At 24.8% G+C, this 13,429-nt stretch overlaps 1 protein-coding gene across 1 annotated transcript in view; it reads left to right on the top strand.

Annotated features, from left to right (window-relative positions):
* LOC129958721 (alkyldihydroxyacetonephosphate synthase, peroxisomal-like) overlaps positions 1-4,963 on the top strand; it is a 41,208-nt gene extending 36,245 nt beyond the window's left edge. Inside the window, exons 19-20 of the mRNA XM_056071378.1 lie at positions 1,360-1,417; positions 3,220-4,963. Coding sequence (XP_055927353.1) covers positions 1,360-1,417; positions 3,220-3,368 — 207 coding nt within the window. The 3' untranslated portion in view covers positions 3,369-4,963. The remainder of the gene's footprint in view (positions 1-1,359; positions 1,418-3,219) is intronic.
* The last annotated feature ends 8,466 nt before the right edge of the window (positions 4,964-13,429 follow it).

The following is a 13,429-nucleotide window of genomic DNA, read 5'->3' as shown; positions in this document are numbered from 1 at the left end:
TGCGCAAGATTCTGAGCACAAAATGGCACAAAATAGGCAGTGTGATCTGATAAGTCATAAGGTTTCACATGTATCAAACATACTGAAAGATTTGTGAGTGAAATAGACCTACAAAGAAATCTCGACTATAAACACAATATTTTAATGGCTAAATTTGAATCATGAATGGAATGGGTTTATGGGTCATCCCCCCCTCCCGGTATTTCTACAAACAACTTTGATTCACGAAAACTAATAGTACAATTTTATCTCATTGTGCTCACCTATTCATGTCACCATTCATGCTAATAAATTAAGCATTTCCCAATTGTAAAAGTTTGGAAGCTTTTTTTCTTGTAATCAGCTTGTAATTCTGCTGTAATATTTTAATGAAAATCTCAACCTGACACATTTTTTAACCCCTAACTCTACCTATGAGACACTTACATAACTTGTCTCCCAGTTATTAAATAAAGCGATTCTAAGAGTGCACTTTTGATCCATATTTTGACAAAATAAGGTTTACATTTTTTTTATCATACTAAGAAATTACTCAAAAAATGATAATTATCTTAATTTTTTCTTAGGAATATAAACATTTATAATGAATTAAAATATTATAAGCGTTTTTAATAATTGTATCAATTTTTTATCTGCTTATTGCAATCCAAACATCTATACATATTTTAATCACAACAGTTATTTATCTTTCACTTTATTATAGAGTACAGTGAGAAAACATTAGTTGAACTGTTCTATAAATTAAAGTTAAAATTATGCATAATCTGGATTTAGAATAATGCTTGGTTAATTTATTATTATTTAGGATCTAGCTTTAAATTTATTGACAAATACGTTCAATTTTCTAGAATACTTCAAATATTTTTTTTAAATATTTGATTTATTTATTTCATTATTACCGATTTAATTATTTTAAATTATTTATTTGATAATTCCACCAACATTTTATAAATGCAAAGTTAATCTGCTGATTTCATTAGAATTTAAATTATTTAAATTCAGCTATACAATCCTGCAATAATGTTATTTATACTCACTGTCGATCTCATGTGTTTGTATTGTATGACTTCTTTTTTTTTTTTTTTTTAATTTCACGGCTTCTTCGTAATAGCTGTTTTTTCTTAATAGACCAATCTTTTGAATTTTCTTTATATAATCTAGAGATGTTTATAATTATTTTTTAACGGAGAGTTTTTAGAAATGATGTCTTGGCTATGAAAAAGGGCTTATATTGTACGAAGGTTTATTTTTATTATTATTATTTCACTGCTTCTTAGTAACAGCTGTTGTTTCTTAATAGACCAATCTTTTGCATTTTCTTTATAAAATCTAGAGATGTTTATAATTATTTTTCAACAGAGAGTTTCTAGAGATGAAGTCTTGGCTAATGGAGGATGTATTTCTCATCATCATGGAGGTACTATTTTATTCATCTTTCCAATCTATATGAAAAATGAATTGAAACTAAATGAATAAAGAAATTTTATTTTGAAACAATCAAGTCAACATATTTTTTCACATCCTCTTTTCAAACCTTCATTTTTTTTAATAAAATCTTGTAAAATAAATGTGTAGTGTGGGTACATTTTACAATAACCCAATTTACACTAATACATTGAAGCATAATATAACTCCAACTTTTTATAATCATCATTGAGATAATCCTTTATGATCATCTTATCTTGTAATCCCAAATTTATATTTTGAAATCAAAGGAAAAATACAATTATTTGTGTAATCTCTAAATGTCTTTTTTTCAATGTATCTATGACTTTCAATTATCGGAAGTGTAATTTCAAGCAGAAAAGAAATGAGATATAATAATTTTCTGAGATACAATGTACGAATCATCTTTGTTTCAAAATCTCTATATTCACTTTAATTTGAATGATAAATGTATAAATACATTTTATCTGATAAACGTATACAATTTATTTGGGTGAGATAATGTTAATCAAAGATTCCACAACTAAATCTCTGGATTTCTGTATAAGATAATAAGTTATATTGCCTGTATGCAGTGAACATTATTTTTGGTTACCGCACCGCCTAGTCATAAAGTCTTTAATTGTAATCCTCGAATTGGAGACTTCCATATTTGAAATTAATTTCCAAGAAAATCTCTTATATCTTGAATCAAGTTAAAATTCAAGAATATAGATGTTTTCTGAAATTTCGTGAAATTTGGGAAGGGGATGCGCAAGCTTATACTAAGATGAATGTCCCTTATGTCTTACTTCATTCAAACTTCCAAATATATCTCCCAAACGCCTCCGAGTTTATTCAGTAAGATAATATTAATACTATTGCCTAAATCAAAACTAATACTTTTATGTAGAATTCATGTATATTGTAGTTAACATTTAGATTTCAGTATTGATATTTTCATTCGATAAATATCAAAGACTCCTTTCCACGGAACAGTGAAAACTTCAAACACTTTATGGAAAACAATTAAAATATTGAGGGCATTCATTAAAATATTGATGGCTTTTGATTAAGCAACATTTATCTGATACGGAGCTTAAAATTTCATTTAAAAAACTATTTGAGCTACAAATGCTATAATTTTAATTACATAAGTCTTATTTAATTATATTTAAAATCATTCTATCAGCATATTCGTCAAAATTTTGCAATATTTTCTTTTCTGTTTTTTCTAAAACCAATTTCTGCTCACATTTTTTTGAAAATACCAATGTTTTAATAAATTCTACCGATAATCATGGGTGATGATACATTTCTTTTGAAGGTCTATCTTAGGAGATAAAATCAAGTAAAAAAACAACTACATTTTTCTCATTTTCATGTACTAAATGAAAACTAAGATTGATATACGTAAAAAGGATTTTCTCTTAATAACTTAAATAATTTTAAATGATATAATATAAATAGAAACATAATTTAAAGGAATGGTAAAATGCTACATATATTTCTTTCTCGAATGAATATTTCTAAATGAAAGACTACATATACATAACTCATTTTTATTAACATATTACTCTTTTTGAAACTTGATTCAACTTGACGCTTTTTTTATTTGTTCTAATATATTCAAATTATGTAAAAAGTTTCTTTATTTTCTTTTCGATAAAAAGTCATAACCAAGTGTAAACATTTTTATACAAAAATGAGATAATGGAGCAATGCTTTCTTTTAAAAGAAAATAGTTAGTGAAATGTCACATGTTTTTTTTTTCTTTTTCATATTTGTGTATAGTTGGAAAACTACGGAAACGTTGGATGAAGCAAACAGTCTCAGACACCGGTTTGGAGATGCTGAAAGCAGTTAAAAGTTCTATGGATCCTTTAAATATTTTCGCAAGCGGCAACTTATTCGATGCTACAGATTTAAAGTCTTCGTCATGAGAAGAAAATTAGATGGAATATTTTTTTGAAAATAAAAGAAAAGTCTGCTTTTGGTTTCGACAAATTACATATTATGCACCCCATTCCAAACTGATGCTGTGTTCGTTAAATGCATTTGAATCGAGATACAAAATCTACAATTTAAAAAAAATGTAATGTATGAACTTTTCCACATTTTATTGTAATATATTATATATCTCTAATATTCTATTATACATTATCATTGTAGATATTTATTAGGAAAAAGGGAAATTAAATTTTAGGTATGATTCAAACCTCAAAAGAGTTCTAATGTGAAATTTAAAGTAAGGGAACTCTAGAAATTAGTAAATTAAAAAAAATATATTCTTAGATTAGATTATCAACTACCTTATTGAATTGGTTAAGAAAATGTTATTGGCAGAAACAGAATTTTATATTTATTACTTGTGATCTAAAAGTGTAAATTTGTTATTTTAATGAAAATCATGCACATTTATGCTTTTTTTTTCATTTTTTTAAAATTCTTTTTAACTACATCAAACCTATTTTGAAAAGAAGATAACTTCTTGTCGGGTTCAGGTTTTAAAATGTTTATGGAATCTTTTAGTAGTCTTTAGCCAATTCATTGTTTTGGTAACAATAATACAAAACAACGTATCAAACAATCATGTACAGATTTATTAAATGGGTTGTGCTTGCGTCCTGTCGTTAACCTTAATTGTAATAAAAGATTTAATCATTATTCTCAACACACTTTAGCAACTAATATAAATTTCATTGCTAATAAAATATAAGCATTTCCAGAATAATCATAAAAACTGCACCAAGTTGCACTCTAAAGTTGTGCATGTTAAATGGAATTATTCAAATCTAAAAGATACAATTGATGTCTTTGTAATTGAAGGTATATGCATTCTAAGATTAGGGAATTAAAGATGATCTTAAATGAGAACTTTCTGATTACCTTTCAAGAATTAATTAAGACAAAATGGATGAGAAGATCTAATCCGCTCTTCTGTTCAGAATCTGTAATGTTAAAAATAATATTGAAAAATTATATGGTTGAAATAAAGAATACCATCTTTATTTCTCCTTTCATGAAAGGCATTTCATGCTGTTATGTTTTTTGCACTCTTTGTTAATTCAAAGATTCCGATAAAAACTCTCTTCAGAAATTTAGACACATATTTGGGTCTATTGAATGTATCAAGTTGAATGTAGAAATTATTGAATGTATCAAATAAAATGTAGAGCATATTGAATGTCCCGAATTGAATGTAGAACCTACTGAATGTATCAAATTGAATATCAAATATATTGACTGTATCAAATTGAATGTAGAGCCTTTTGAATGTATCAAATTGAATGTCAAATATATTGACTGTATCAAATTGAGTGCATAATCTATTGAATGTATCTATAGATAAATGATGTATCAAATACTTGCTACACGTGTTTGGGATCTCCAGTATGTCTATATTCTACAACGCCACCTGTTGTTAAATATGGCAATTCTGAGTTATCACCATGATAATGATTTATATTTTAAGAAATTAAAAATGTTGTGCATTTTGCAATATTGTAATTTCCTGATTTAATCACTAGCGCCATTGGAGACCAACTAGGTTATTGGGATTAATGGTCTTAAAATTTTCAATAGGATATTTGAATCGATCACAATGGCATTTTCAGCAAAAAGTTTTTACATTTGTAATCATATAACTCATTTTTGTAATCATATAACTCATATTATTTAAGAAATCTTAAACCGTTCAGTTCAGTGTATTTTATTAATTTCCTGATGTACCTCCTTAAGATATGAATTGTAATTTGAAACGGAAGTGTTCAGTCTCCATGTAATACTGAAATATTTTTGTTAAAATGAAAACATATTTTTTAGAAACATGAGGAAAGAAATTAGAATTGACCAACATTAACTATTTTTGTGCGCTACAAAATACTTTTCTATAGATTATGTAAAATCAAAAAATTTTGTTAAATATTCTCTGATTGATTATAAAATTCAGTTTTCAGTTTTTACTTTCATTAGCAAATCAGAAAGATTTAAATGACGTATTTTGTTTGAATAAATAAATGCACTTATAAAATTGTTAATGGTTAACTGCTTAATTCCGTTCTGAAGAAACGACCTACTCCAAGAATTTCAATAAAATAATAAAGTTCATCTCGTTATTTGGTCAGAATTTTGTTTAAGATAAAATAAGGACTCATGCACCAATACCTGAGTTTTAAAGAATATTTTGAGGTTCAGTTAGACATAAAAATGTAAATTTTTCATATCATTATAAGCTATCAAGGTGGAAACACCGGATCATATTTTTCCCTTAGTACACATAAAATGTACAACGAACTTACCATAAAAGAAGTGAAAAACATTGGACCACTAATATAACTTCAATTATTTAAAAAAAAGTCTATCAATTTCAAAAAAAAATGTATATGTATGTCAAACGATATATATTTTTTTTTAATAATTGAAGAGAAATAATGTGAATGTTAATGTTACTTATTAGTAGCATAAGAGGGCATCATTTGTGTATATAGCAAATGATTTGTATTCTGACAGTTGATATTTCATATTTTTCGGAAATTGATTGTTTTAAATCCAATTAAATATAATCAATCTTTGGATTCAGTTCAATCAGTGGATTCTCACTTGGTTTTTTTTATACATGTCTTGATTATTAATCACATTAGTGTTTTCGTATCACATCGTTATAACACTAATATATATATATATATATATATATATATATATATATATATATATATATATATATATATATATATATATATATATATATATATATATATATATATATATATATATATTCCGCAAGAAACCAATAGTTATTGATGCCAGAAATAATAGAGGTATAATGTGTAATAGTAAAGAAACAAGAGTCACGTGGAGCCATATTTTAATGGGTTTGATTTATATAAGCATATCTTCTTTTACAGAGGATCATAATAATATTTGAAAGTGTATAATTGTTTAAATTTGTAAATAAACCCCATAAAATATTGTTTTAAATATTATTTAAGATATACTTACCTTAAGAATAACTTTCTAAAATGTATTTTATACATATTTACAGGAGATGCTAAAACTAATGAATATTCTTTATCGAAATGCACTTACCTAAATAAAATTAAGTGGCGAGACACAATGCATTTAAATTATTTATTTCAAATACAAGTATTCGGATTAAAACTTAGAGATTTTCACTGGTTGGTAACATCAATAATCATCTGTAAAAGAAAAACATATATGAAGTAATATATATTTGAAAAAACCAAATTGCAATTAAATTTAATAATTCTATTCTTATAAAGCAGGAAAGTAAAACGATTCATTAATGTGATAATTAATACACTTTATGAGATACTACAGTATTTAAACTGTGTATATTAATTACATACATAAAATTTATTATGTTTATTAGTTAAAAGGAGAATATGATTAAGCGTCTAAATAATGCAGTATCTTTAAATTATTTTTTTAAATATAAAATGCATTTTGTTATTTCCCTTAAGTTACGAGTTCGAACCCCGCGTATAAATCTGTCGTGGTCACAAAGTCCTCCATATCGATAGTAATACCACTGGGGGTACTGGATCAGGGGAGATCTTTCTCTGATTCAGGTCTAAATTGCGATCTGTGGATGAGTGAATGAAGACCGTTCCGTAAAAAGGGGTGTGATGTGTGTATAGCTAAGTCGTTCTCTTGGCCCTAGATGGCGCTACTATAGAAACATTAGGCGCTTTCCCTCAGTCTTGAATCGGCTGTCTTCGAACAGCGGGCTTGTTCCATAAGAAACAACAGCAAAGTAAGGCATAGTAAAAAGAATAATTTAATATAAATCTCACCAATCTAATAAAAGGACAAAACTGTATTAATAAGATGTATGGCGTATAATTTAAAGCATTTTGAATAAAGGAGTGACCGAGCGTTTAATTCTGTAATTGTCAAATCTGGTCTTAAGCGATGTCTTGGAAACTTTTATCGTAATGCTTATTTGTTCCGCGAGCTTTTTCCTTAAAATATTGACGATTTAATTTATGAGTACTAAATAAAATAAAAAAAAGAGTAAAAATGAAAAATTCAAATAAAAATGCTTTGAATTTATGCAAATCCCATTCCTTTTTTTTGTAAATTCTGAAGCTCATTACAATTAGTTACACTTCCCCCATAATATTTATTTGATGAAAATGGTATGAAGCAGAATTTGGAAATGTTTAGAAAAGTTTTTGTTAATTTGTAATTTAGTAAAATTTAAATTAAAATGATTAAAATGCAGACTTATCAAAATTACGAAAACCTAATTTAATTCTCTTTACTTTAATACTCTTTACTCTTCTCTTTAAGTACTTTTGTTTAATTGATTAGCTGGTAGACAGTATGATTTTATTAATATATATATATATATATATATATATATATATATATATATATATATATATATATATATATATATATATATATATATATATATATATATATATATATATATATATATATATATATATATATTCATTCATGTTTTTAATTTGAATGAATAGAGCATTTATCCAATTGAAAGAAAGTATTTATTTTGTTATGCTTTTTTACGTATGGAAAATATACATACATTTATTAAAGAAAAGAAAATATATTTTATAAAAAAAATTAATGTTATAACTTTTTGATATTATGATATAAAATACAATTTTGTTAATAATATATCTATAAAGAAAATGTTTGACTTATCTTTGAAATATCACGGGTATAATTATTTAATACTCAAACAAAATAACCATATTTGTAGTATTTTTAATATCTTCAGAAATGTATAACAAATATTTGAGAAAGTGTACTAAAAAGCGATAGAAAATAAAGTCCTAATATGATTATGAGGAATGAAATGTTTTATGTTTAGAATAGGAAATTTGAACGCAATGTAAATATAAAATACATAATTAAAAATATTTTTAACTGTATTTGCGAATTAGGGATTTAAAAAAATTCTGTTGAAAGGCTAAGTGTTATGAGGTTTAAAATTATCTTCTGCTTTGAAGCTTAAACGCCGAAGCCTCCAACATAAGGATTCTCACCCAACAATTGGTCAGAAGACCGACGCCCAAGGAATTAAATTGCACTTACAAAAATTGTATACTATCAGAAGTTTCAGTGAAATATCATGTAACTCATTGAGAGAAATATCATGTAAATTTATGAAATGTCATTTCCTTAACTTTAAAGCGACACTTTGGTAACGGACAATGAGGACTGTTTCATATGTCAATGTAATCATTGAAGATAAATGTGCACGGTGAAATCCTTCTGTTCTTTAATTCGATTACGCAGATGTTGCTTCGATGAGTGATGAGGATATATGTTTCATAATAGATATTGTTTTTGTAATAATAATTAAAAGTAATCATATATACAGAGTGTAAGCAACAATTTATAGTGGCTAGTAGCAATTTTGTATTTTAAATAAATGGAAATTTTTTCAATGTAACTTCTAAAATTTTTAGAAGGTATTTTTAATATATAAAACTGAGCTTTATTTTGAAAATTTTTAAATGCAAGGATACAAAGTGAATGTGGAACGAATAGATTTTAATAGAAGATCACTGTACTAATTCCACATTTATATGATATAATTAGTATTTTACCACATAGTTATTTTTTATAGTATATATTTATTTTGTATTGGAGTACATATTTTATATATTATGGATTATTTTAGTATATATTTTGTATTGGAGTACATATTTTATATATTATGAATTATTTTAGTATATATTTTGTATTGGAGTACATATTTTATATATTATGGATTATTTTAGTATATATTTTGTATTGGAGTATATATTTTCTATTTTATGCATTATTATAGTGTATATTTTGTATTGGAGTATAAATTTTATATTTTATGCATTATTATAGTGTATATTTTGTATTGGAGTATATATTTTATATTTTATGAATTATTATAGTATATATTTTATATTTTGTATTGGAGAAATATATTTTGTAATATTAATATACTCACATTATTTCAAAATCACCCGCAGATATATTGTAGCAGCCAAATAAGTTTTTTGATCATCAGTAATTTTTCTTCAAAATAAATTTCAATTAAGAACTTAGTTTACTTTTTCAGAGTAGGCTTCCAATGATATTACATTTGCCATAACATAAAAAAGTTTCGATTTTCCCTGATAGTTGATTTTAATTTATAAAATTGTTAATTACAATTATTTTTATATAGAAATTAAATTAATAAATGCATTCTTTCAAAATCCAAGATGTTACATAATAAAATGTGAAAATCAAATTATGTAAAAAAGTACGTATATAATTACATTCTGGACTGGATTCTGAAAAGAAAATTAGATGTTATTTTAAAGACGGTAAAAAAAATAATAAAAATTTAACACGCATACATTTTGAAAATAAAATTCAATATATAATATTTTTAACAACTTCCTAAAACGCCATGATCACAAAAAATAAGCATATCATTCTTTTAAAGTAATTTGATTAATTTAGTAAACAAACTTATCTAGATCAATAAAATATTTTCTTGTGTTTTAAAATTCGTAGTAGTGTTAGGTTTACAGTAACTGTCTTGTTGCGAAGTGACATTTAATTATTTTAATTCAGAATTATTAAATTTTTCTGCTTTGTACTTTCTGAAATCATAAATGTTAATTTCAATGCTTTATTCACTGTGTTATCTACAACACTATATTATAGTTTGATTCAATGATTATCAATGACTTGACACATCTTTTGATTCCAAAAATGAATCTTTTTAAATGATTAAAATGGAAAATTGAATGCTTACCAATCATATCTTCCTTAACTGCAAAATAAGAATTGATTAATTTTAATTAGTATCTTAAACAATTATAAGATAAAAAGAATAGCGTTCAATATCATTTAATATTTCTATAATTCGTTCATAAATATAAAATCTGCTTTTAAAGAGATATTCAAGGGGACTTTAAAGAGATTAAGTTATAAATTTATCCCATTTTTCTGTAAAAATTATTTTTGTACTTTGATGTTCGTCTTTTGTATATAAAATATCTTCTTCTTAAAGTCAATAACATATCAAGTATTAATAGTGAAAGCATTTCACTGAAGAAGCTTTATAAATATCTTAAGACATAACAATGAATATATCTTATATCCTAAGAAGAACAGTTATAAATGTGTCTTTAGATTAAATATTTATGGAAGATTTATAGAAATAATGTAGATTTCGAATGGTATTCTTTTTTCTCTCTCTCTCTCTTTATATATATATATATTTATATATATATAATTAAAAGTTTGGAAGTAATTTTTAATATATAAAAATAAATTATTCAATACTTTTTATGTAAAATTCATTCATTTATGTACTTTTCTTAAGTAATAAAAATTAAGTGCATGTTTTTTTCAGAATATAGCTAGATTTATTTTATGAGTGCGCAATTGGCTGGTTTTTAAATGTTATATTAGTTAATTAAGGAAAAATTTAAGGGATAGGTTCAAATTTTTAGATGAAATGAAACACATAAGAAATTAAGTTAAATATTTGGAGTACACGTATGCAATACCGAATTTCGATGACATGAAAGTAAAATAGTAACTTTACATGTAAGAACTAATCAAAGAAGGGTCATGAAATATAATACTGATTTCATATCTATACTTTAACCCTTTCTAGGGCCATGGGAAGTATGCTTACTACCAAAATCATGAATCTTTGAATGAAGTTATATAGAGTGGCATAAGTTCTGTTAGGTTTTTTTAATAAGATAGAAACTTAGATGATTCAGTTCCTTATCTCACAAAATATGGTGTACCTTGATTTGTTACTCAATTATTAATTAACAAAACTAATTAATTATTCCAATTAAATGAACTAAATGGATCCCTTTCCTTAATCCTATCTCGAGCCTAACAATATTTTTATATAACATGATTAGAAAAAAATGACCTGTTAAAGGGTTAAATGCCGTTCTCGTACTCAATGAGCTATTAAAAATATCAAATAATCAAAATTTAGAAAGAAGAGCAGAAACGATCCTAATTTTAAAAATAATAATAATAGAACAGGATAAAAGAAGTAAATTTTTTTAGCTAAGCAAAATAAACGAATTATGAATTCCTGTTTCTTAATACTTACACTTTTTAGCTGCAGCTACAGATTACAGAAAAAATGTGATTTATTTGACAAGAATGAAGTTTATGAAATATTATTAGAAAAATATAAAGAGATTAGTTAATGAATAATACTTGCAAGGAAAGTAATGTTTATGTATGTTACTTTTCAGTCTTGTAAAAATAAAAAAAATTGAGAATTTTAATGAAATATGTTTTGGAATAATGTTTTATATAAACATCGTGCTTAAATATAGATTATTTTATTACGTTTAGTGTCCAGTATTTGAAACACGTTCCTTGATGCCAAAAGAATGAAAAAATTAACTTTTTTTTAAAATTCAAGACAATTTTTTTCTTTCTGCCGGCATTCACTTTTTATCTATATATTAGGGAAACATGCGATTCTATTACTTAGAAATTATGAATCTATTAATAATATAGATAAATTATTAATATATTATAATATAATTTATAAGGTGAATATATATATTATTAATCTATTAATAATAAAATAATGATAAAAATAATAAAGAAATGAATAAAAATTCAAAAATTTTCTTTTCGCTTCTAATACTTCTTAATTTGAGCTTTGATTGATTTTATAGTTATGTTAGTTCATGGTAGCTGAGATTAATTAATTAATATGATTGCCTTAAATTTTAACATTTTTTAACATCTTATCTTTTTTTATTTTATTTTTTAATCTCGTGATATTTTTTTCAAAACAGCTTTTCTTTCCCTCATCTAGCCTTAAATGAAATCCTTCTACTGTATTCTAACAACACTTTCAATATTGTGTTGTTGCTTTACATAATAAACATTACAACACATGTCTTTAAAAAATCATATTTAATTTATTTTTATCTTTAGAATTCAAGATGTCCTAAGTTTGTTACTTAAATTATTGTCAGTAACTTAATGGCGTGTATAACAGTATATAGTAATAAAGTATGGGCTGCAAAACAATATATGACCTTGCAAATCAATATATATAACATTGTGTAGACTGTAAATACAAATACATGTTAATGAAAATAATGATTGTATACCAAAAGGCTTTTTTTTTACAAAAAATGACATTTTATATAAAAAAAACATTTAACATTTTTAAAACATCATTTACTTTTATGTTTCTAAACATTTTTTTTTCTGATAAGTTTAAAGAAATTCTACTTCTTCACTTTTTAGAAAGTGATAAAAGTTCACTTTTTAGTAATTGATAAGTTTATGCGATATAGTTGACAGAACAAGTAATTATTATCAGTTATATCTTCAAGTGTCTGCTTTGTATAAGCATTTTTCAGAATTTTATCAATTCAAACATTGCTCATATCCTTCATTTTTTAAATGCATTGTTTCATGAGACCCAGACAGCTATGTAAACGATTGAATGCTATGCTTATAAGGTCAAAAAGTTAGTTCTTCGAATTTTCTTGATGACTAAACAACTTTTTTGTAAATAACCAAATTAGTTTGGTTATGATATATTGGATATGCTTTTAGTCTGATGCTATATATGGTTTGAGTTTTTCATCAGACCATACATTTCGACAAACAGATTTAATGAATATTTGGAATAAACTTTTCATGTTTAAAATCTCTTTGCTGTTGCATTTCCAGAATTGAAGATTTCTGACTGATGGAATTCATTATATTGAATTAAACGGTGTTTGGAATTTCTGTGCATCGTTTCTTAACGAAAAGAAAATCTAGTCCATTTTTATAAATGTTTTTTTCGCATGTGTCTTATTTATTCGTTATTTGCACTTCAAAGTATTGGCGTGGTAACAATCATATCCTAAAATTTCCTTTTTTTAATATATTTTTGATTGAAACACTTTGATAAACACTTAAAACTAAAAATTACAGATTAATTATATGTTATGACTGAACGGAAAGCATTAATAAA

The sequence above is a fragment of the Argiope bruennichi genome, chromosome 2, assembly GCF_947563725.1.
Source record: "Argiope bruennichi chromosome 2, qqArgBrue1.1, whole genome shotgun sequence".
NCBI lineage: Eukaryota > Metazoa > Arthropoda > Arachnida > Araneae > Araneidae > Argiope > Argiope bruennichi.
The sequence above is the reverse complement of the archived record's forward strand: the minus strand, read 5'-3'. Positions and strand labels throughout refer to the sequence as shown.